The 26,157-nt window shown below is 39.4% G+C and overlaps 1 protein-coding gene across 2 annotated transcripts in view; it reads left to right on the forward strand.

The window, feature by feature from the left end:
• Nucleotides 1-26,157, forward strand: part of thnsl2 (threonine synthase-like 2) — a 74,198-nt gene that overhangs the window by 40,113 nt on the left and 7,928 nt on the right. For both annotated transcript variants that reach the window (XM_061980648.1, XM_061980649.1), the window contains exons 6-8: nt 4,761-4,909; nt 24,231-24,356; nt 24,454-24,608. In XM_061980648.1, the coding sequence (XP_061836632.1) occupies nt 4,761-4,909; nt 24,231-24,356; nt 24,454-24,608 (430 nt within the window). The remainder of the gene's footprint in view (nt 1-4,760; nt 4,910-24,230; nt 24,357-24,453; nt 24,609-26,157) is intronic.

The raw sequence follows: 26,157 nt of genomic DNA on the forward strand, positions 1-26,157 counted from the left end.
GAGTGTTTCAGTAGTGTGTGTGAGAGAAAACCATTTCAGTTGTTTATGTGAGAGCATTTCAGTAGTGTGGATAAGAGGTAATTCTGAATAATGTCCCTAACGGCCCTTCATAATAGAGGATTCCTGCTCCTCGTAACTCATAGATACGCACGCGCAGATTGTATTAAACGCATGCGCGCACACAAGTCGTATTACACGTTCACGAATCTGGATGCGCGCACTGAGATCCTTTTTTTGATTGATTGATTGAGACTTTTATTAGTAGATTGCACAGTACAGTACATATTCCGTACAATTGACCACTAAATGGTAACACCCGATTAAGTTTTTCAACTTGTTTGAGTCGGGGTCCACTTAAGTTGATTCATGATACAGATATATACTATCAGATATATACTATCATCATAATACAGTCATCACACAAGATAATCATAAGAGTATATGCATTGAATTATTTACATTATTTACAATCCGGGGTTTAGGATGTGGAGGGGGGGGGTTTAGGATGTGGAGGGGGGGGGGGGGGGGGTTAGGCTTGGTTTTATTATCATCACTTCAGTCATCAACAATTGTATCATCAGGGAAATGTACATTGAAACAATGTAGGTCTGACTTGGTAGGATATGTACAGCAAGTAGTGATCTGAATACACACACTCGATTTGATATACAGACACACAAATTAGTGCACACGCATGCAAATTGGATTACATGCGCACAAATTGAGATACACGTTTGCAAATACTTTTGCTACAATAATACATCCATAGGGACGTAGGCTAACGCCAGAAGCCATTGTCTCTCTCGTGCAGCCGACACGCACGCATGCCCAGCTCGCTCTTTTTTTGCTTACCTTCACCACGTTTATCCAAACACCAGTCAGGAGACATTTGCAGCTTCAAAGACAGTCGGAAATGTTACAACTCTTTTCAAAAACGTGCATTTACACCACTACGGTGTAAAAAATACAAAACCAGGAGGCTGAAGAACTGCATGGTTGACGACCGCTGATCAAATAATGTACTTTGTATTTTGGAATGCACTGTTGCACTTTCAGTAACCCATTTTATTTTTTATTGTGTGCTGCCTGTGCAAAAAAGCTGTTGAATTGTGGAAAACATATTTTCAAAGCCAATCCTAACTACAGTGGAACTCGCCCTTGAACTGGCTGATGATTGAAACGTAACTCTGTACAGACACATATGAATGATTGAACTGGTGATTATGAATCATTTTAAAACGTACAGCAGTTTGTTAACCTGACGGCGTGGCGCAGTTGGGAGAGTGGCCGTGCCAGCAACCTGAGGGTTTCTGGTTCAATCCCCAGCTTCTATCAACCTAGTCACGTCCATTGTGTCCTTGAGCAAGACACTTCACCCTTGCTCCCGCCATCAGTGTGTGAATGTGTGTGTGAATGGGTGAATGTGAAAATAGTGTCAAAGCGCTTTGAGTGCCTTCAAGGTAGAAAAGCGCTATACAAGTATAACCATTAACCATTTATCTATTCCTCCATTTGTGCACATTTTTATATTTAGAGTTTTGATTTATGTTATACTTATCTACAGTGTTGGGACTAACGCGTTACAAAGTTTTGGCGGTAACTAGTAATCTAACGTGTTATTTTTTATATTCAGTAACTCAGTTACCGTTACTACATGATGCATTACTGCGTTATTTTACGTTATTTTTTTATGTAGTATCGGCTAAAAACAGAAGATCTGAGTGTGTTTTATTGGAGAGTTGCAGTGTCGTCCTTCTGATTCTTCCTGTGTCACAACGGGGATAAGAGAAGAGGCGCTGTGTGTGTGTGGGTGCGGGGAGGGGAGGGGGGGGGGGGGGCATGTCTGTGTTTACTAACAAGACATGGTGCAGCTGAAGACGAGTTTTTTAACATGGAGATATTCTAGACCGACCATGCGTCCTCTTTTCCCCGGACATGTCTTCTTTTGCGGGGCTGTCCGGGCGGAGTTTCTTAAATGCCTCAAATGTCCGGCATTTTGAGTTAGGGTTGCGTGTATTTTCAAAGTACGTTCAGGGTAAAGAAGGGGTTAAAAACAAAACAAATTGTGCACACGCAGTAGCATTCGTGAAGGAGTGGATTGATTGAGTGAGACTTTTATTAGTAGATTGCACAGTACAGTACATATTCCCTACAATTGACCACTAAATGGTAACACCCGAATACGTTTTTTAACTTGTTTAAGTCGGGGTCCACGTTAATCAATTTCTTTCAAACTGTCATTGCTCAAAACATAATATTGAATCAAAATCAATGTTATTATGAATTATTGACCTGTCCAAGGTTCCGATTACTTCACATCAAATATTCCACTTTGAAAAATATTTTTGGTGGAAGATTTTGCATATTTTGTGTGTTTGCCATTAAAAACATAGTTTTGTTTGACAAAAAAGGGCGGGAAAAAAACAAACAAAAAAACATCATAAAAAAAACTAAAACATTTTGAAATGAGGAATAGATCTGAAGTTGATGTAGACTCCAGAGATTTAAGCGTTAAATATAAAATGTATGTATGCCCTGGCACACCATTATCATCATTTCAGGACCGAAGCAAAACACTTTTTACACTTTTATACTGAAATAAATACCCCTACAACTTATTAAATAAAAACATAGAAAAAACTACCAGCAGCGGTAAAGTTTAGATCCATGAAGGAAAGAAGAAAGTGAATGAATGTTTATAACTGAATACATTTACATATGTATACAAATTTGTTTTCTTTTTTTATAATTTTTTTTAATGAATTAAGTAACGTTTATGACAACCTTTTTCCAAAACACAATATAGAATGTGAGATATAACAGGACAATGCATACGTTTATCTTTTTTTTTTTCAAAATGCTTACAAAAAAGTGGGACCCCAAAAATTTACTGTAGGACCCCATTTTTATGACTTGATGGGGTCCCTCGGACCCCATTTTGAAAAATCCTAGCGCTGATCAACAGATTGTATTATTCTCCAGTGCATTAACAGTACTGAAATGAAGACTAAAAGGGCATTAATGGGAGCTTTAAAAAAAAAACAAGAAAAAAAAAAAGTAACTAAATACCGGTAGTTACTTTTCACAGTAACGCATTACTTTTTGGTGTAAGTAACTGAGTTAATTTTTAAATAAAGTAACTAGTAACTGTAACTTGTTACTGGTTTTCAGTAACTAACCCATCACTGCCTATCCAACGGAGCTGCTGCGCTAATTCTGTTGTATATATGTATACAATAACAATTAAAGGCCTACTGAAACCCACTACTACCGACCACGCAGTCTGATAGTTTATATATCAATGATGAAATCTTAACATTGCAACACATGCCAATACGGCCGGGTTAGCTTACTAAAGTGCAATTTTAAATTTCGCACGGAATATCCTGCTGAAAACGTCTCGGTAGGATGACACCTGCGCGTGACGTCACTGATTGTAGAGGACATTTTGGGACAGAATGGTGGCCAACTATTAAGTCGTCTGTTTTCATCGCAAAATTCCACAGTATTCTGGACATCTGTGTTGGTGAATCTTTTGCAATTTGTTCAATGAACAATGGAGACAGCAAAGAAGAAAGCTGTAGGTGGGAAGCGGTGTATTGCGTCAGGTGTTGTACCGGATAATGCACCCCGGCCGTAGAATGCACCCCCTGACTGTTGTGCCGGATAACACAGCCGGTGTTTCATTGTTTACATTCCCGAAAAATGACAGTCAAGCTTTACCATTGGCCTGTGGAGAACTGGGACAACAGAGACTCTTACCAGGAGGACTTTGAGTCGGATACGCAGACGCGGTACCGTGAGTACGCATGCAGCTGCGGCTTCCAAACATTTGATCGCTTGCCCGTACGTGCGTGCCGCTATATGCATGTCACGTACGTAACTTTGGGGACTTTGGGGAAATATATGTGCTGTATGAACTTTGGGGAGGTGAACGGTACTTTGGGCTGTGGGATTGAGTGTGTTGTGCAGATGTTTGAGTTGTATTGGCGGGTTATATGGACGGGAGGGGGGAGGTGTTTGTTATGCGGGATTAATTTGTGGCATATTAAATATAAGCCTGGTTGTGTTGTGGCTAATAGAGTATATATATGTCTTGTGTTTATTTACTGTTTTAGTCATTCCCAGCTGAATATCAGGTCCCACCCGCCTCTCACAGCATCTTCCCTATCTGAATCGCTCCCACTGCCCTCTAGTCCTTCACTCTCACTTTCATCATCCACAAATCTTTCATCCTCGCTCAAATTAATTGGGAAATCGTCGCTTTCTCGGTCCGAATCGCTCTCGCTGCTGGTGGCCATGATTGTAAACAATGTGCGGATGTGAGGAGCTCCACAACCTGTGACGTCACGCGCATATCGTCTGCTACTTCCGGTACAGGCAAGGCTTTTTTTATCAGCGACCAAAAGTTGCAAACTTTATCGGCGATGTTCTCTACTAAATCCTTTCAGCAAAAATATGGCAATATCGCGAAATGATCAAGTATGACACATAGAATGGACCTGCTATCCCCGTTTAGATAAGAAAATCGCATTTCAGTAGGCCTTTAAGTTGTACATGTGCAAATCTCTCGTCTGGTGGCTAACAATTTCATAAAAAAATAAGAAATGTGTTTTTTTTTGTTACTTATTATGGTAGAAACCATATAAATACTGTCACGCTTTTATATTAAAGTTTACTTAACAGTTAACACTAAACAGGAAGTCCCTGTGCGCACATTTTTCTTGCCCTATTTATTTTGTTATTTTGTTCCATCTCAGCTGGCTTCATTGTCAAACAAATGGGACTGCCCCTGAAGTTGGTGGCCATGGTGAATGCTAATGACGTCGTGCACAAGACGGTAACCTCCGGTGACTTTAGTATGGCTGCTACTGTCACGCAGACACTGGCTCCTGCCATGGACATCCAGGTACTGTAGATTTTACTCTCAACTAAAGCTTGTCTTTAGCAGTACCATTAGCAGTAACCAATGTGTTTGTTTTGCTAAAGGTATTTTGTGCTGTGTTGTGTTTTTTAGGGCTGTCACTTAGAATGTTAAGTTGTGATTAACCTCAAGATTGTTTATATTTCAGGTGCATTTCATCCTTTTAACACGTTCTGTGTACAAAAAACCCAAAACCAGTGAAGTTGGCACGTTGTGTAAATCGTGAAAAAAAACAACAGAATATAATGATTTGCAAATCCTTTTCAACCTACATTCAATTGAATACACTGCAAAGACAAGATACTCAACGTTCGAACTGGAGAACTTTGTTATTTTTTGCAAATATTAGCTCATTTGGAATTTGATGCCTGCAACATGTTTCAAAAAAGCTGGCACAAGTTGCAAAAAAGACTGAGAAAGTTGAGGAATGCTCATCAAACACTTATTTAGAACATCCCACAGGTGAACAGGCTAATTGGGAACAGGTGGGTGCCATGAGCAAATTATCGAACAGTTTAAGAACAACATTTCTCAACCAGCTATTGCAAGGAATTTAGGGATTTCACCATCTATGGTCCGTAATATCATCAAAAGGTTCAGAGAATCTGGAGAAATTACTGCACGTAACATTGAATGGCCGAGCTTCGATCCCTTAGGCGGTACTGCATCAAAAACCGACATCAGTGTGTAAAGGATATCACCACATGGGCTCAGGAACACTTCAGAAAACCACTGTAATTAACTATCAGTTTGTCACTACATCTGTACGTGCAATTTAAAACTCTACTATGCAAAGCCAAAGCCATTTATCAACAACACCCAGAAATGCCGCTGCCTTCACTGGGCCCGAGCTCATCTAAGATGGACTGATACAAAGTGTAAAAGTGTTCTGTGGCCTGACGAGTCCACATTTCAAATTGTTTTTGGAAACTGTGGACGTCATGTCCTCCGGAAAAAAGAGGAAAAGAACCGGATTGTTATAGGCGCAAAGTTCAAAAGCCAGCATCTGTGATGGTATGGGGGGGTATTAGTGCCCAAGGCATGGGTAACTTACACATCTGTGAAGGCACCATTCATGCTGAAAGGAACATACAGGTTTTGGAGCAACATATGTTACCATCCAAGCAACGTTATCATGGACGCCCCTGCTTATTTCAGCAAGACAATGCCAACCCATGTGTTACAACAGCGTCGCTTCATAGTAAAAGGTACTAGACTGGCCTGCCTGTAGACCAGACTTGTCTCCAATTGAAAATGTGTGGCGCATTATGAAGCGTCAAATACCACAACGGAGACCCAGGACTGTTGAACAACTTAAGCTGTACATCAAGCAAGAATGGGAAATAATTATTGAAAATTATCTCAATTTTAGAAATTATTTATTTATTTATTTAGTACATGACGCCTTCATCATTTCCCGAAGAGGTGCTGTTTTGACAGCATAATCCTCAACCCAATGTGAACTGAAACAAGTCATGCCCAAAAAGGTCATCATCTGTCCTACAGTACAAGGAAGTGGTGCTTTACTACCTCCCTCAGGCTGAGAGGGCACCACTGAGATGGTTCCATGTGACAAAACTCTCTGCAGGTAACAACCTGTGTCTGGCAATACTGCAACTTTGTTTGCAAGGCCCATGTCCCCTCTGTGCTAACCTCTGAAGCACCTTAATTGAGTCCTTGTGACACTCCTCAAGCGTTTGCGAACATATCAATAGATCATCAATGTACTGAAACAAAGTGCTATTAAGTTCCAACCCTTTTATATCCTGCCTCAACACCTGATTGAACGCATGTGGACTATGTTTAAACCCTTGCTGTGTCCTCGTATAGCACTACTGCCTCCCTCGGTACGTGAATGCAAACAAATGTCTGGAATCTTTGTGTAACAGTACACAGAAAAATGCTGAACACAAATTGATAATCGTAAAAAACTTTGCTTTCGGTGGGACATTCGTTAGGAGAGTATGCGGAATTGGCACTTCCGCTGGACTATCCTGTCCAATATCATGTATTGCATGTAGGTCATGCACAAGACGATACTTGGAACCGTCAGCGTTTTTCCACCGGCAATATGGGTGTATTACAAACATTGCTTGTCTTGATCAATACTCCTGCTTTCAGGAGCCCCTCAATAGTTTTACTTATTCCCTGTTCTGCTTCTGGTCTTAAACGATACTGAGCCTGCCTGGGAAACTGAACGTTGTGTTTTTAACGTCACTTTGATAGGGTTAGCTGACTTTATGAAACCTACGTCCGTCTCATGTTTGGACCACAAATATTCTGGAACGCATTTCAACATTTCTTGTTTCAACTCATTCTCGCCGTCATTGAGCTGTGGCGTTTGTACCAACACCTGAGATGCCAGAATCACTTCTCTGGGTTTTGATATTATATAATTTCTATTTAAAATTGAAAGTTTATCATTGTCTCATCTGACGACACAAAAATCAGTGGATTTTCTTTTGCTGTCCAACTAATTTTAGATGGTTTTTGCATCATTATTCCCAAATCTTTTGGTGCAAAATGTTTGTTCACCATTAATGTTTTATGAGGTGTTGAAATGGGTACACTGTATCACTGTGCAAGAAAACGATTTGGTTCAACATTTAAGACTGCACATTCCCGTCCAATGACAATGTGACCAGTTGTCAAAGGCACGATTACCCCCTCTGTTTGTGCTTCCCACTTTTCCTCTAATATTTTGCTGCCTGATGGATCATAATAGACTGTACAATGATATTCAGATCTAGGTTTTGATGCTTCTAGAAGTTGTGCCACAATATACTTCTCCTATTTCTGGACAGCCTGGACCACTGGGTCCGTTATATCTCCTAACCAGTAAACTTTTGGTGCTCCTGTCTGAACGTTCTTCTGACCTCCAGTTTTTTCACTCTCAATTTGCACTCCCCGCCCCGGTCAACACGAAATATTTACATTTAATTTCCACAAGGCATCTCAACCTAGCAAATTTATAGGCGTTTGCTCAGATACCAGAACTGGCAATGTAACTGAATTTGCACTACTGGTTCTTTTCCAGATGTTGATGTTATAATTGGCAGCTGGCTCTCCCCTATAGGATTCTCGGTGCACCCCTAGTAGCCATTATTTGGACCTCCCCACAGGTTTACCGGACCCGTATACTGACGTTGAGGTTGTCTCTCTCCAAACCCACCCTTGACCCCCTCAGGAACCAGCCATGGGTTGATTGGATAATGTTCTTGAATATGTCCAACTTGGTTGCACCCCCATCAGGCACCTGGACCTTGCATTTGTACTGGATACTTCTTTTTGGGTACCCCTGATTCGGGATTGCCTTCTCATAGGTGGTGCTCTTTGCTGTGGGGTATTGGTACATTGATGACTTTATCAATGGAGTGGAGCACGTGGAGGGGTTGACAGCACTGCTGCAGGCTGTGTAACAGGAGCTTCCACAACAGCAGTTTGAACTTTTTTCTTGTTTTTTCTTGTCAAGTTGCCAAGTTGAAGCTGTGCGAGCTTCCTTTGAATGTCTTTGTCTTGATCCTTCAGCCTTTGCTCCTCGCATCTGTATTCATCAACTGCATGGATCACATGTTCACAAAATTCTCTGTTAGTGCTGTTAGTGCAACAACATTTTCCAGTCTACTTTTTACTGGAGATGGCATGACTGTTGTTAATCTCTTCCTCAGTTTTTTGTTTCCACCTCTTTAGTTGACAAGTGATATAGTCAGCAGGGTTCTCTGTCTCAGTGAGCGCCTCACTGTGCCAACACATACTGATGAAATCTCCGCAGCAATATTCAGACTGCTGCCGACACTGGGAACACAAGAGGCATGTACGTCAGCTTCAAGAAGGCAACTGGCCCCACTATTAACAAGGCTTTACCCCTTTAAGTCCAAAACAGGTGAAGTCATATTCACACATGGGCTCAGGGCAAGTTGTTCAACATTTTTCGTCTTCGCCCCAAGACCAAAGTTCTCATTCGTGAGCAGCTCTTTGCAGACGACGCAGCTTTGATATCTCGCACGGCATCATTTTATTAGACACTTTTACCATGCCTGCAAAGACTTTGAACTGACAATCAGTATAAAGAAGACAAACGCCATGGCCCAGAACGCAGATTCCTCGCCCACCATTGTCATTAATGGCTACACACTGGAAGTAGTGTAAAGTTGTACATACGTTGGGTCCATCATCTCAAGCTCACTGTCCAATAGGGCTGTGAATCTTTGGGCACCACACTGTGACGATCTGTCACTTCAGTTCTGTTTGTTTCCTTGTTTTGTATTTACTTCCCGTCAGTGCTCTTATTTTGGTTTCCACTTCCTACTTGCCCCGCTGAGCACTGTTTGTTCGCTCACCTGCTGTTGATTGGCAGCTGGTCCACACCTGCTGCCAATCAGCATATGTTCTATTTATGCTTGTTTCCAGCACTCCTCAGTGCTCAAAGATTGACTATTGTTTGGGACTATGACATGCAAGACTGCTTCACTCTCTGTTTTGAGTAATAAAACTCATCTTACCTGCTCTGCTGGTTCCTGCATCTTGGGGTCACTAAAACTGCAGCCATGCGAGTGCCTCACACACACTATTCGATCCAATTCGATTCTTGAGGGTAACTATTTGATTCAAAATTTATTTTAGATTTAAAATGGTTCTCGATTCATAATCAATACTTTTTAATAACATTGGATGCCAGTTATATGATTAACTACATTCCTCCATAAAATAGATACATAACTGTAATACATTTCTATATTACTTAAAAGAAAATGTGCTTTGTTTAACAAAGTGCTACCCAAACATTTAATAAAGTCAAATGCAAATAAGGCAACAAGAGAAGTATCCAACACTTCTCTTTTCCAAAGTAAATCTGTACAGCAGATATGGGCATTGATATCAACAATATGATTTGCCTGAGTGGCTGGACAGGACAAATAAAAAAAATTAATTATGTTTTATTATTTTTTAATCGATTAAGAATCGTTACAAATAAGATTTGTGTTTTCTTTAGCGCTATTATTTTTGTTCAGTTTCCTACTCGTCTCCCTGAATGCTGTTTCCCCTCAGCTGCGGCTGATTGGCACCTGGCCACACCTGGTGTCAATCAGCCGGCTGCTATTTAGACCTGCCTTGCCCTCCAGTCAGTGCTGGAGTATTGTCGCTGATGCTGTTTGCTGTGGACTGCTTGCTGTCTCCAGTTCTCCCTGTTTCTTCGTCTTTTGTTCCTGTTTGCTGTCTCTTGTTTTCCTGGTTCCTGGTTTGTGTTTTACCTGCATTTTTGGACATTAAATCATGTTTTCCTGCACCATGCCTGCCATCTCTGCATCTTGGGGTTCGTCACCACCAATACTTGACATGTACAATATTACAGTAAAAAAAAGGGCAGCATAAAATAGAGAGTAGATCCAGCAGAAAATATCCATTATAAACAAAGAGAGTTACAATAGCTCAGTGTTTTTCAACCTTTTTTGAGCCAAGGCACATTTTTTGCGTTGAAAAAATCCGGAAGCACACCACCAGCAGAAATCATTAAAAAACGAAACTCAGTTGACAGTAAAAAGTTATCGCAACTTTCTTGTCTCAAAGTAGATGTACTGTCACCACCTGTCACATCAAGAAGTGACTTATTTTGAGTTTTTTGCTGTTTTCCTGTGTGTAGTGTTTAATTGTTGTCTTGCGCTCCTATATTGGTGGCTTTTTGTCTTTTTTTGGTATTTTCCTGTAGCAGTTTCATGTCTTCCTTTGAGCGACATTTCCCCATCTACTTTGTTTTAACAATCAAGAAGATTTCAGTTGTTTTTATTATTTGTGGGGACATTGTTGATTGTCATGTCATGTTCGAATGTACATTGTGGACACCGTCTTTGCTCCACAGTAAGTCTTTGCTGTCGTCCAGCATTCTGTTTTTGTTGACTTTGTAGCCAGTTCAGTTTTAGTTTCGTTCTGCATAGCCTTCCCTAAGCCGCAATGCCTTTTCTTAGGGGCACTCACCTTTTGTTTATTTTTGGTTTAAGTATTAGACACCTTTTTACCTGCACGCTGCCTCCCGCTGTTTCCGACATCTACAAAGCAATTAGCTACCGGCTGCCACCTACTGATATGGAAGAGTATTACACGGTTACTCTGCCGAGCTCTAGACAGCACCGACACTCAACAACAACACATAATTTGCAGACTATAATTACTGGTTTGCCAAAAATATTTTTAACCCAAATAGGTGAAATTAGATAATCTCCCAGGGCACACCAGACTGTATCTCACGGCACACTGTGTGCCGCGGCGCAGTGGTTGAAAAACACTGCAGTAGCTAACATAGAGGCGGTCAGGTAATAGACATATATCATCTATTGCTGTATGGCGAGTGATTATACAGCTGCATGGAGTGCGGAATGAAGGAGTTATTGAATCGAACACTGTGGGAACGAAGCTGAAGGAGCCTGTTGGAGTATGAGCTCCACTGTCCCTCAATTGTATGGTGGAGTGGGTGGGCAGGATTGTTCATGATGGTGAGCAGTTTGTCCAGTGTCTTTTGGTCCCTCACAGACACAAACACCTCCAACTGCGTGCCAATAGTTTGGCCGGCTTTCCGGATAAGTTTGTCAATCCGTTTAATGGCTTGCTCACATCCGGAGAATGTAATCAGGTCGCATTTCCAAGGATTTGCTGTATGGAGAAATAGCAGAGGGCTACCGAGAGACTGGACACCCTTGAGTGTGCTACAAAGATGTGTGCAAAAACGACATCAAACTGAGAGGCATAAATATCGAAACCTGGGAAAGATGCTCAAGGGACCGCTCACACTCGCGCTTCTCTGTCAAACAGGGTGTTACAAAAGCCGAGCAGGACAAAAACAAAACCTTGATGGCCAAAAAAGTGGGCTAGAAGGAAGTAGAAACAATTGCAACCTCAGCTTGAATTGACGTTCACCTGCAGAGAATGACATTCAAGAATTGGATTGTCTAGTCACTTTTGAAGGTGCAAATAAACTGTCTGAAAGCTACACCATCCTTTCACAAAGACGGAAAGATGCAAAAAACGAAAAAATATACAGCCCGATGTATTTTAGGTAAAATAGTTCAAATAAATGCACATCAACAATGAATGTGTGCTTTTAATTTTTTTCGAAACACACCACTGCTTAAACGGGAACTGCACTTTTTTGTTGTTGTTGTCCATCATTCGCAATCATTATGAAAGACATGATGACGGATGGATTTTTTAAATTTTTGCATTCCGAATATTATATAAATTTGATCAAAAGTTCGCTTACAATGGAGCATATGGAAGCCGTTCACTTCTGCCTAGAAAGCCCTTAGAAAAAACATCCAAACACCTCCATTAGGGTTTTATATGATGTAAGTATATATGTAATGTAGTAACAAGCATATCTATTATAACATTTAATATTTACGTATTTTGATCATTTTAAGCGTACATGGCGCATTAATTTCAAAAACGCATCACAACGTTTGCTTTTTATTTTTTCTTCGTCACTGATTTCTGCTCACTGCAGACTTCATGAGCACCAACAAACATAATAAAATATCATTTACTCTGCATGGTCTGCTGTCATTAGAATGCCGACTGCTAGGATGTTCACATATTCCTATTTAGATGAAAAATGTCTCATAATCCTCGCAAAATATCGCCAGTTCCAGGTCTTAAATGGCGGTCAAAGTGGCCCAACTTGTCAGATTATCTCCTCAGCTATTTACTTTCCAGGTGAGAGGCATGATTTATGATCTACAATAAACTTCCAGGGAGCAGGGAAGCGAGGAAACAGCAGACCACTCGATGATGTAGACATAGGGACACACGGAAGTGATTACATCGCCGCTATAAATAGTTTGTCTGCATTAGCGCTTTTATTAACAATACCACTACTACTTTGTTAATATTGGAGTATTATTGTAAGTGCTTTTTGAATGGTTATTTATCGGATTTTATGGGCAGAATAGTGGAGCTCCCATTGGCTCCGCTGTAAGCAAACTTTTATTAAATGCATTAAAAAAATTCCATACGTCGTCGTGTCTTTCATAATGATCGTGAACGATGGGCAAAATTCCAAAAAAGGTGCAGGTACCTTTTAACATTTGCGCTCTATTGTAGCGGTTGAGTGGAAAATATGTCAAATCAAAGTTGCAGGCCCTCCATGCGGTCCATATTTTCTTAATTTTATTAGTTCCACTCATTAAACTATTGATCGAAGCAACAAAATATAAAGCTTTTTTCTAATCGTTTAATCTTTGCAGTCTTAATGTCACTTCACATCAACAAGACATTCATTTAATTATTTTTAGATTTTTAGATTCTAATTTTGGGGTTACCAGCCATGTTATTACGGTTTTTCTTTTCAATATAAATTTAAATTATGGTTATATGTTGATAGTTGTTGTTCATAGTCTAGGGTAGATTTTAGCTGATTCATGGATTATCATGAATGGCTAATAAAAATCTAAAATCATTATCATAAGTGCGGCTACTGAGGGTTCAGCCTCCCGTGACTCCTCTGTTTCAAACTTTATTCAAAGTTCCTTGAACACACCACAATTATGTAATACAATGCAAAATGCATAACTTTGTCCTATGCTGCTACAAATATATATTTACCTTTCTTTCATCCCTTATTCTGGTTCCCATATGTTGGCGCTGTGTGTAAATGCGTGAAGGTGAGCTTTGATGACGTTATGACATCTGTGTTGAGTGAACCGTGAAATGTTTGATGTTGGATTGTCATAATCCGTGGTCCGGATCATGTTTTGTGTTTTCTGTGTGTTTTGGACTCCTTTAGTTCCTGTTTGTGCACCTCCTGAGTTTAGTCACCATGGTTACTTATGATTTTCACCTGCCTCTGTTGTTCGGGACACTCACCTGTTTGTAATCAAGAGACACTATTTAAGCCTGCCTTTGCTGGTCACTCGTCCTGGCTTCTTTGTTTGCTTCATGCTCGCGTCACGTAAGTTTTGCTTGTCCCCTAGCCTATGCTAAGTTTAGTTTCGAGTGCGATTGGCGCCTTGTTCCGTCGGTTGGTTTTCTGTTTTTGTACCTCTTTGAGTAATTTTTGAGAATTAAATGACGTTCCTACCTGCAAGTCCTGTCCGGAGTCGTCTGTTTGCATCCCGGGAAAACGAACCGCGCAGTAAGCCGCAACCATACCGTGACATGGATTTGCTTTTACCAGAACAAATGAACATTTGTCATTTTTGCATGGGGGTGTAGGCAGTATTACACATTCTTAAAGGCCTACTGAAATGCGATTTTCTTATTTAAACGGGGATAGCAGGTCCATTCTATGTGTCATACTTGATCATTTCGCGATATTGCCATATTTTTGCTGAAAGGATTTAGTAGAGAACATCGACGATAAAGTTCGCAACTTTTGGTCGCTGATAAAAAAGCCTTGCCTGTACCGGAAGTAGCAGACGAGTAGCGTGACGTCACAGGTTGTGGAGCTCCTCACATCTGCACATTGTTTACAATCATGGCCACCAGCAGCGAGAGCGATTCGGACCGAGAAAGCGACGATTTCCCCATTAATTTTGAGCGAGGATGAAAGATTTGTGGATGAGGAAAGTGAGAGTGAAGGACTAGAGGGCAGTGGGAGCGATTCAGATAGGGAAGATGCTGTGAGAGGCAGGTGGGACTTGATATTCAGCTGGGAATGACTAAAACAGTAAATAAACATAAGACATATATATACTCTATTAGCCACAACACAACCAGGCTTATATTTAATATGCCACAAATGAATCCCGCATAACAAACACCTCCCCCCTCCCGTCCATATAACCCGCCAATACAACTCAAACACCTGCACAACACACTCAATCCCACAGCCCAAAGTACCCTTCACCTCCCCAAAGTTCATACAGCACATATATTTCCCCAAAGTCCCCAAAGTTATGTACGTGACATGCACATAGCGGCACGCACGTACGGGCAAGCGATCAAATGTTTTGGAAGCCGCAGCTGCATGCGTACTCACGGTACCGCGTCTGCGCATCCAACTCAAAGTCCTCCTGGTAAGAGTCTCTGTTGTCCCAGTTCTCCACAGGCCAATGGTAAAGCTTGACTGTCATCTTTCGGCAATGTAAACAATGAAACACCGGCTGTGTTTGTGTTGCTGCAGCCGCCTGCAATACACCGCTTCCCACCTACAGCTTTCTTCTTTGCTGTCTCCATTGTTCATTGAACAAATTACAAAAAATTCACCAACACAGATGTCCAGAATACTGTGGAATTTTGCGATGAAAACAGACGACTTAATAGCTGGCCACCATGCTGTCCTAAAATGTCCTCTACAATCCGCGACGTCACATGCCGGCGTCATCATACCGGGACGTTTTCAGCAGGATATTTTGCGCGAAATTTAAAATGTCACTTTAGTAAGCTAACCCGGCCGTATTGGCATGTGTTGCAATGTTAAGATTTCATCATTGATATATAAACTATCGGACTGCGTGGTCGGTAGTAGTGGGTTTCAGTAGGCCTTTCATTTGATTCAAACAATCTTATTATTGAACTTTGACAGCAAAATGTATTTTATCTTAACTTTTATGACGTTGTCTTCTTTTATAATTAATACAATTAAATGAAATAATCCATCCATTCATTCATCCATCTTCTTTCCCTTATGAAAGAAAAAAAATCCAATCTGTTGTCAGGTGCAAACACTGTTGACATCTACTAATCAGACAAGAAGCAAGGAATGAATCAGAGACGGAGTTCAATTTAGCTCATGAGGAGACACGTGTTTTGGGCTGTACTCTAGTTACAGATCCAAACTACGTTCTAAAGAAAAGCCCGTGCGCCTCCTCCATTTATTAGGAAAATGGCCCTATTACATCACGGTGACTGAGGGAAGGGGGTAATCTCGACAACTCCAGTAAGACACAATATATGATAATACAAAAATGCAAATATGTTGACACTTGGTGATATCGCCCAGTCTCTTCTCTGCTTTGTCTGGTCTTGGAACCAAATATTCGGCCTTGGCTGCCAGCAGGCCGAGTCTGCACACAACACTGATAACGAGGCTAGCAATCTTTAAGATTGCTAGCTCTGCACAAATTGACAATACTTTATAGTATGGCCCTTAAGCATAAAGTTATGATGATAATATATACATAATTATTCTAACATTTCCCTCCTGTTTATCACATAACTTCCCCAGAATCTTCTTATCCCCAATAACTTCTTCTTACGATTTTCAGTTAATAGTTAATTTCTTTAGGGCCAAGTTATGTTTACACTCAGAGTTCAACATCATCATATTTTTATATATAAATAGTCACCAGGGTCTGGAAACAGATCAGGAACACCGTCCAGGTAGGTATCCTCGTCATCAGATTCATCTTTCTTGTCGTCCGCCAGAAGGTGCATCTGAACAGTTCTATCATCTGCTGGGCTAATCGCTGTGGTAATCAGACGGTTAAGCAGAGAACCCAGACAGGGAATACAACTACATCCACACAACGTCAGTTTTGCTGCAAACACAGCCATAGATACTAGAATTGATGATACCAAGGACTTGTATTTGCCGAACACATTCAACCATCCATCCCACATAGGTGAGTGCTCTTCCATTTTACCGTTGAGGGTGCGAAGGCCTTCCAGTGCTCTGGTCAGGCTATCTTCTGCATCAGTGTATTTTGGAATGAAGTAGAACACTGTTCACCCAATATTGCGCACACATCTCCTTTTTCCGCTAACAACATGTCTGGCGCCATACGGTTTTGAAAGGCCTTAAGGGAGGTTGCGGCGAGTTGATCAGTGACGACTTCAAGTCCGGCCTTTGTCCAATTTCCTAATCTCTGTACGTTGTAGTGGACATAGTTTATTCTGTCAACATTCTTGTTAATCGTACACCACCAGCAGACGGATGATTCGAATCCAGCTGCAACTTGATTTACCAATTTTGTACTCGTCAGGTACACCTCTGGGGACACCTATTGTATCGATATAAGTTGGATCTCCAACACTTTGCCAGTTTACATCACGTGTAGTTCTTTTCCAATGTTCGGATATCAAACTGTTCAGACGTGTTAACAATTTTTGTACAAATATTGATACATTTACTATGTGTAAGCAGTTGTCTGACGATAAGTTTCCTAACTGTTGTCCAGAGCCTAGTATGTTAATGCAGGTGTAATTAGCTTTTGTCACATGTTTATCAAATATTGGTTTCTGCTTTGTTTCTTTGGTTACAGGCTAGATTTTGTCCCATGTAGTGCAATTCCATTCAGGAGTTGTTTCGCAGATTACTTCAATTAAACCTTTTTGCCATGAGTAACCAATTAACAGCCAAAGGAGGAACCAATTATTACACACCAGTTGTTACTTTGAACATTTATCCACATCATCAAATGGTACGCTTACAACTGTGACTTCCAGCGCGTTTAGAACACTCTGGGTTATTCGGTGTTGCGCATGGTTTGATTTATGCAAACAATCACCAGGAAATATGGGTCTAGTCCACTTGACCATGCCCATAATTGGAAACCCCATCTGGACGTGTTGAACAGTGTGGCATTGGGTGGTATATTTTGTCCATCAGGGAGTGATATGGTTAACACTAGATTTGGGCCTTAATGTTTCAGAGTTATTCGACTTTTAAAGAATTTAGCTTCTTCACTATCTCCCGGGGCCAGTAATTCATTCATTCATTATCAATAGACAATTCAAAACTTTGGCAACTGAACACATATTTACACACCTATGCTTGAGAAGGAACAGGATAAAGAGAATCTTATATTTCCTGCCCCCTTCAACATAATAAGTAGTCTTACTTAATGGATAGCCCAGATTCACAAGCTTACAAACCAAACAAATGCATCCAAATATAACAAAAAATAATATACACCTCACGGGATGATACAAAACAAATACAAAACCAGACACAAAATAAGTAGAATAATACATATAATCTATACTACAGTATAATATATGTAGTGACCAGAGTGTCCAGTTCCCCCGTATTGGATGTCCTGTGAGGTACCACCAGTAATTTGGCCAGTCTGTTCCCGTGGTGGGAATCCTTTTAAGTTTAACACGAGCGAGCAGTAGAGAATATGAAGTGAGTTTTGGCCCAGGATGTATTTTGCTTTATTCATTATTGAAATGTTTTTGTTTTTTTTGCCACCTTATGTTGTATGTTTTGTATATAAGATTTCCAGTTCATTTGATCATCTATTAATACTCCCCAAAATCTTGTTTCTTTTACCCTTTCAATATCTACTCCGTCTATTTGTATTCGTGTTTGATGCTCTTTTCTACTGTTACCAAATAGCATTATTTTAGTTTTACTGAGATTCAAAGAGTCAAACCATTTTTTATAAATTTGTTCATTTATTCTGTTATTTGTATTATCTTCTGTGTGTTCTCTCCTGAACAGAAAGCAGTTGTGTCGTCCGCAAATAAAACTAACTTTAAGTCCTTTGTAGCTTTACAAATGTCGTTTGTATAAATATTAAACAATCTTGGTCCCAGTATTGATCCCTGGGGTACACCACAAGATATATCTAGCCGTGTTGACATATTTTCACCCATCTTCACATATTGCTTCCTGTTGGTTAAATAGCTTCTTATTCTTGATTAATTGATTTACAAACTGAGGTCCATTGTCATGTATAGATTTAGTTATACCCTATCTTGGTATTATATCTTTGCATAATGCTTTTACTACTGTTAGCACATCTGCTTTTCCTTTAGGAAATATTTCTACCCACTTTGAAAATGCATCTACTATGACCAGACAATACAGTTTTCCTTCACTCCTATTTTGTTCATTAAAATCCATACATAAATGCTGGAACGGGTGTTTTGGTTTTGGGGAATTGGCCTCGCACAGGTCATGCATGACGTACAAATTTTTATTTTTATTTATTTTTTGAATAAGAATAAAAGCTGTAGGTAGTATAGTACTTCTGTATTAGGGTCACCATCCCTCCTGTTGAGACATGAGTACAACCATGGCTCAATACTGCTGCTCCGTTTTTTGTTTTTGTTCTTTCTTTTTTTTTTGGTTTATTTTTCCATTTATCTTTTTCTTTTGGAGTACTTTGTTGTTGCATGTCTTTTAGTATATCATTATTCATTTCACTAGTTTGTAGTTTAAAACCTTGTATTTCTTCTTCTGCTGTTTGTTTTGCTGTTTTGTCCGCAAACGTGATATTGTCATGATCCGTGGTCCGGATCATGTTTTGTTTAGTTATGTTCTGTTAGTTTTGGACTTCTTTAGTTCCCGTTTAGGCTTCCTTGTTTGTTTTTGTCACCATGGCGACTTATTTTGTTCACCTGTCTCTGATTAGTGCTCGCCCGCTCACCTGCTTCCCGAGCACCAATCAGAGGCATTATTTAAGTTACCTCTGCCAGTCAGTGGGCCTGGCTTCATTATTTATGTTACACTGTTTGTGTCACGCCTGTACCAATTAAGTTTCTTGTTCCATGCCATAGCTTCTGTTTTAGTCTTAGCTTGACGTGTTTTAGGCACGCCTTTCTTTTTATGTTGTTTGTGTTTTTGGTAGTTGGATGATTTATGTTAATAAATCCCATCCTACCTTTACACCTTCGTCCAGAGCCGTCTTTTTGCATTGAAAGAACGAACCGCAGCAAGCTGCATAACCCACGTGTGACAGATATTGCGTCCGTTCCGTTGGTGTGTGCCACACATTTTCACATTGCTATTTTAGCTGCTAACTGTACCGCTTTTAATATTACTTTTAATAGTTCTCCATGTGTTACAAGGTTTCCCGTTGACGTTATCATTCCTCTATTTTGCCAGTGTTGTGCAAATGTGTGCACTGTTGAGAATGCATATTGACTATCTGTGTGTATTGTAACATTTTGATCTTATTAATTTACTTGCTTTAGTGTTACTAGTTGTGCCGCTTGCATTGAGTCATTTGATGCTCATTTGATAGCTTTCAAAACTTCAGTTGCTGTAACAACTGCACATATCCTATTCTATTTTTATTTCACAGAATGCTGCTTTAGCTTCTAAATTCCACTCTATTGGTGTTGACATTTTTAGATCTTTTTCATACATTAATTTACTTAAAGGAGCTACTATTTCTGTGTAATTTGGTATCCAACTTCTACAGTAATTAGTTAATCCTAGAAATGACAATTTGCTTCTTTGTTTGTAGTTTTGGTGCTTGCAGCACTGCTGTTTTTCTGCTTCCCACAATAGTGCGTCCATCTTTGTTTAGAGAATGTCCTAGATATTTTACTTCTGTTTTGCATAATTGGACTTTTGTTTTGCTTACTTCGTGTCCTTCACTGTGTAGATGATTTAATAAGGCTAATGTATCTTTTCTATAGGTTTCCTTATCCGGTGATGCTAATAATATGTCATCCACGTATATCAAGACCTTTTTCTTCCTCCTGGAGGGTCGAATTTGGACATGCTTGCGTGCATTGCTCGTGAAAAGATTGTCTGACTTTCCGCATACCCTTGAGGTAGTCTTGTATAGGTGTATCTTTTCCCTTTATAAGTTAATGCAAACCAAAATTGACTTTCTTTATGTATTGGTATCGAGAAGAATGCATTACTGATATCAATCACTGTGAAATGTGTCCAATCCTGCATATGATGTTTAAAATTACAGCATTTATTGTCCTAATAAACACTAAATCAATATTCCTAATTCAAATGTTATACCTATTAATTCATGTAATTTTAAATAACATTTTAAACCCACTAAAAACTGTCTAAGTGTATTAACTATAATTTTACAACTCAGAAGAGACATTCTTCCAATTCTTAATGTTTTATTTGTAATTATTATTCAACAATATTCAAAGCAAACAGTTGTAATGGTTATAGTTACTCACATTATATCATCAAAAGTCTATAGCTAACTGAAAGCTGTTGAGATTGCCATGCCTCTTTATTTATTTAATGTTATGCCATTATCTTATCGTAGCTCACCACCCAGATGTATGGTGTACTGCAAATGTCTAAAAAATATTCTAACCTAAGAATGTTAGACTACACTTTAAAGTTAAACAACTTAAAACTTACAGTTAATACATTTATTTTCAAACTTGCACTCCTGATGCGCCACACGCACACACACACACACACACACACACACACACACACACACACACACACACACACACACACACACACACACACACACACCCACACACACAAGGTTATGTGTGTGCGTGAGTGCACATTCTAAAAGATAAGGCGAACACACTCGAAGAGCGTTTTTCTCTTTTTTTTTTCTTCCTCAGCCTCTAAACATGTAACTTATTTTATATAATTTTATCATGCTATACATATCGACTCTTATTATAGTTATTAATCTAGGTTTTTATTTGTTCCATTATTTTAATTATAGATATATATACATATATTTGTATATATAAAAGCGCTATTTATATATCCAAACATACATGTATATCTTCAATCTACATTTTCTTCATATCTTATTTCAATATCCCCCATTATCTCTCGTTCGCATTAGTTTATTCCATTTTGCATTAATTCTTCCTATTGATTTCTTCCCATTTCACTTAAACTACCAAACAAACAAATACACAAACTTGCAGCGAACCACAACCAACAGCCTACCACTTGTGAATACCTTCATTTGTCACTTTCTCATCTTTTCTTCACTTTCGTTTTCCTTTACAAACAACATCCTGTATCCATCTCTTCCTTACACTTCATACAATGTTTCTATTTTCTGTTCTCCTCTCCTAGAAACCATTCACGTAACGTAAGGTTATAAACATTCTTTTTCCATATTTTCTCAATCCATTCTCTTCACCCTCAATCTTCCTTCACCTGCTCTCTCTCTCTCTCTTTCTCCCTCTCTCTCTTTTCACAATACAAACACAACAATCCAGAATAAATCAGTCTTATAAAATACAACAGGGTCAGCAGCAATCCAAAACCTTTTAATGTCATGCATCTTTATTTATCTCTTAACAATCATTCCTCCTTCATAACCTGAATTTTAGAATTTTAAACTTTAGATATGATTTAGACTAAAAAAAAAAATCCTTTGTCTCACACGCCATTAGACTGTACAACTCCTCTCTGGGGGAGCTAGGATGACAGGGGATGCAAAACAATAACAGTGCAATACTTTTTCATAACATGGTCATTAATGCCTAGTTTCTCTTGTGATATTCTTATTTTACTGTTATATTTTCATTCTCATTGTTGCTTTTTATTTTTATTCTATTATAATATTTTTCTATTTTGTTTCCATTTATACCCCCATTATTTACTTTTTACTTTTTAAACTCAATCTCAATTTTGTACACTGCTGCTGGGATTTTAATTTTCCTGAGGGAACTCTCCTGAAGGAATCAATAGAGTGCTATCTATCTATTACTAATCCGAGCACAGTTCATGACGTCTCGTCCTTGTAAACACTGGACAGACTTCTTATCTTGCAGACATTTATTTCCATTTAGTTTTATTCTCTACATGTAATTCTACATGCTTCAGTGTCACATAGAAATTTGCTTTCTTTGTTATTTATTTCAATTATTATTTCTGGTTTACTTGCTGTCTGTTTACTTAAGTTCTCATAACTTAGTATGTCCTCTGATTAGAATTTGTTTAACGCTGATCTACGTTTTGTTTTTTCTCAGGACAGTCTCGTGCTAAATGTCCTTCTCTGCCACAACGCCAACATGCAGTAGGGTGTAACCGCTGCCGTTGTTGTTTTCTTCTATTTTGGTTATAATAGATTGTAATAGACCATATCAGATCTGCGTTTCTTTGGGTCCCTCTTTCCATTTTGAGAATTTGGAGTAATCCGTCGTACTTTACAGAGCCGAACTTGTAAGGATTACTTTTGTCTTTGTTGTAAGATAGTGGTTCAATTTATTATTGTGGTACATATCACTTCTACTGGAGGTTTTTCCCCCAGTGGAGATGTCTTGCCTGATGCCTCCACAATAACCCACTATTACTTCTCACAACTTTAGTATGGAGTGATCGCCTAGTGGCGATAACTCCCACACACTCTCACGTTCATACCTTTCACACTTGTTTTACGGAAGTTTCAGTACTTGTGGACTCCGACGTCCTTATATGGCCTCTTCTGTTTTAGAATTGTCGGTTTTTACGTGGACTCCGATGTCCTTAATTTGGTTTATTTTCAATGTTGAATCTTACGGAAGTTTCATTCTTTGCGGACTCCGACGTCCTTCTGATTTGTAGGCCTTTTTACCTGTTAGAGCCTAGGATTTACAGGGTTTGTTTTTGCGTCGTAACCCTTAGTCACACGCTTTTTGTATGCGTCGTAACCCTTAGTTACACGCTTTTTTTTTCTTCTTCTATGCGTCGTAACCCTCAGTCACACGCTATTTTTCCTTTGTAATTCAAAACGTACTCACTGAAATCTGCGTTCCTTCCTCTTGTCCTCGGTTCCCCGTCAGTCGTCAGATCCAGCCAGGGTGCAGAAAAAGCAGCTCCTCAATGGGAGATGTGGGTGCCATGGTCTTCTGGTTTTACTCACCAGGCTGGAATCGTCAGACGTATTGGGATCCGGCTCGAAGGACCAAAGAGATGTCAGGTGCAAACACTGTTGACATCTACTAATCAGACAAGAAGCAAGGAATGAATCAGAGACGGAGTTCAATTTAGCTCATGAGGAGACACGTGTTTTGGGCTGTACTCTAGTTACAGATCCAAACTACGTTCTAAAGAAAAGCCCGTGCGCCTCCTCCATTTATTAGGAAAATGGCCCTATTACATCACGGTGACTGAGGGAAGGGGGTAATCTCGACAACTCCAGTAAGACACAATATATGATAATACAAAAATGCAAATATGTTGACACTTGGTGATATCGCCCAGTCTCTTCTCTGCTTTGTCTGGTCTTGGAACCAAATATTCGGCCTTGGCTGCCAGCAGGCCGAGTCTGCACACAACACTGATAACGAGGCTAGCAATCTTTAAGATTGCTAGCTCTGCACAAATTGACAATACTTTATAGTATGGCCCTTAAGCATAAAGTTATGATGATAATATATACATAATTATTCTAACATCTGTACAAAAGCCCAAGGCCAAGATCATGTGCCCCCTCTAGTGGCTGTGGCCCTAAACAACTGCATAGAGTGTTTATAAATGAATGGATGGATGTATACTTTATTTCTCCCATAATGTGGTTGCAGTGCAGATACAAAAAGTCCACACAAATAACTAAAAAAAAAACACATTCGGGTTAGGTAAACACGTTATTTTCAAATACTTCTTAATCTTATTTGTTTTCTGCCTCCCCTGTCTGCATGTCACTGGTATTAGCACTACTGTATAATAACTATGAATATCCTGTTTGTCATGTAGGACCCATATAACATGGAGCGAGTGTTCTGGCTGCTTCTGGGAGGAAACTGTGCTTTGGTGAAGAAAATCATGGAAGAGTTTCAGCAGTCACATGCACATTCTCTGCCTGAAAACCACCACAAACTGGTATCCACCATTTGGAGATTATACATGTGTTTCTTTAATGTTGATAATGAGACGTTCAATCTACAGTTTTGTTGTCCCTTTGCTTTTGTACTCCTAGTTGGTTCAAAATTTGTCTACTGGGACAGTGAGTGATGACGGCATATTGGAGACCATGAGGAGATGCTGGGAGGAAAACCAGTATGTTGTGTGTCCCCACACAGCAGTGGCTGTATGGCATCACTACAACTGTCCTCACGATCCAGCTGTTAACAGGTCAGACTTTTCACATTCAAGCAGTGTGTCCATATTTAGTACTGTGATTCCCCTACCGTTACATTACCAGGACACCCTAATTGTGTCTGTGTATATTATTTTGGAGGTTTTCTAATGCTTCCTAGGGCAGGGCAGACAGATCCAAATATCACTAGTATTGATAACAAGGGTAGTAGTGCTTTCCCGATTTTGGTACCGATACCGGTACCAAAATGTATTTCGATACTTTTCTGTACTTTTTGATACTTTTCTAAATAGAGGGGCCCACAAAAAATTGCATTATTGGCTTTTAACAAAAGATCTTACGCTACATTAAACATATGTTTCTTATTGCAATTTTGTCCATAAATAAAATAGTGAACATACACGACAACTTGTCTTTTAGTTGTAAGTAAGCAAACAAAGGCTCATAATTTAGCTGCTGACATATGCAGTAACATATTGTGTCATTTTCCATTCTATTATTTTGTCAAAATTATTAAGGACAAGTGGAACAAAATGAATTATTAATCTACTTGTTCATTTACTGTAAATATCTGCTTACTTTCTCTTTTAATATGTTCAATCTACACTTCTGTTAAAATGTAATAATCACTTATTGTTCTGTTGTTTGGATACTTTACATTATGTAATGTAGGTATCAATCCGATACCAAGTAGTTACATGATCATACATTGGTCATACTCAAAGTCCTCATGTATCCAGGGACATATTTCCTGAGTTTATAAACATAATATACTTTTTTTTTTAAACGAAAGAAGATTTTGTGACGCTAAAATCGATGTAATCATAGTATCAACTAGATACGTTCCTGTATTTGGTATCATTACAGTGGATGTTAGGTGTAGATCCCCTTGTGGCGTTTGTTTACATTGTGACGCCAGTGAGCTACAGTGTGTAGTGAAGCATGTTTAGCTATTCCTCGTCCTGCAGGGATGATACTTGTAAGAAACGTACTTCATTTGTCGCCATGGAGGCGATGATTCGGGATTTAGAAGTAGCTAAAATACTGCAGACTGCGGATGGACTTTAGCCGCTAGCTAGCTAACCATGTCTTAAAGCACCTCTTCCTGAGGACGTTTCAGTGTTATAACTTCACTTTTATCGTTAGTTTTTAAGCCAAAATGCGTCTGTTCTCCCTTTTCTGTCTTCACACTGTGTCTGCTTGTAAGTACTCCGTCATTGTGCGCTGCTGAACATGCTCCTCTGCTTGTAAAACCAGCAATGTTACGACGTGACGGCGACCGGGGTTTGTGGGGGGTTGGGGGCTGGTCCTTTTTAGAGGCGGTATAGTACCGAATATGATTAATTAGTATCGCGGTACTATTCTAATATTGGTATACCGTACAACCCAAAAGGGTAGTATTACTGACGGATTGATACTAGCTTGATGAGATCAATATTTTTAAGTTTTCTTCAATTTTAATTTTCAGAATTGCTTTTGTTTATATTGTTTAATTGTTACTGTTGTATTAAAATATTACATTGTTCAGGGAATGAGTACTTTAATAAAGGAACGCTTTGGAGGCAAAAAGGATTTCAATGAGCA

This window comes from Nerophis lumbriciformis, linkage group LG20 (assembly GCF_033978685.3).
Source record: "Nerophis lumbriciformis linkage group LG20, RoL_Nlum_v2.1, whole genome shotgun sequence".
Taxonomy (NCBI): Eukaryota; Metazoa; Chordata; class Actinopteri; order Syngnathiformes; family Syngnathidae; genus Nerophis; species Nerophis lumbriciformis.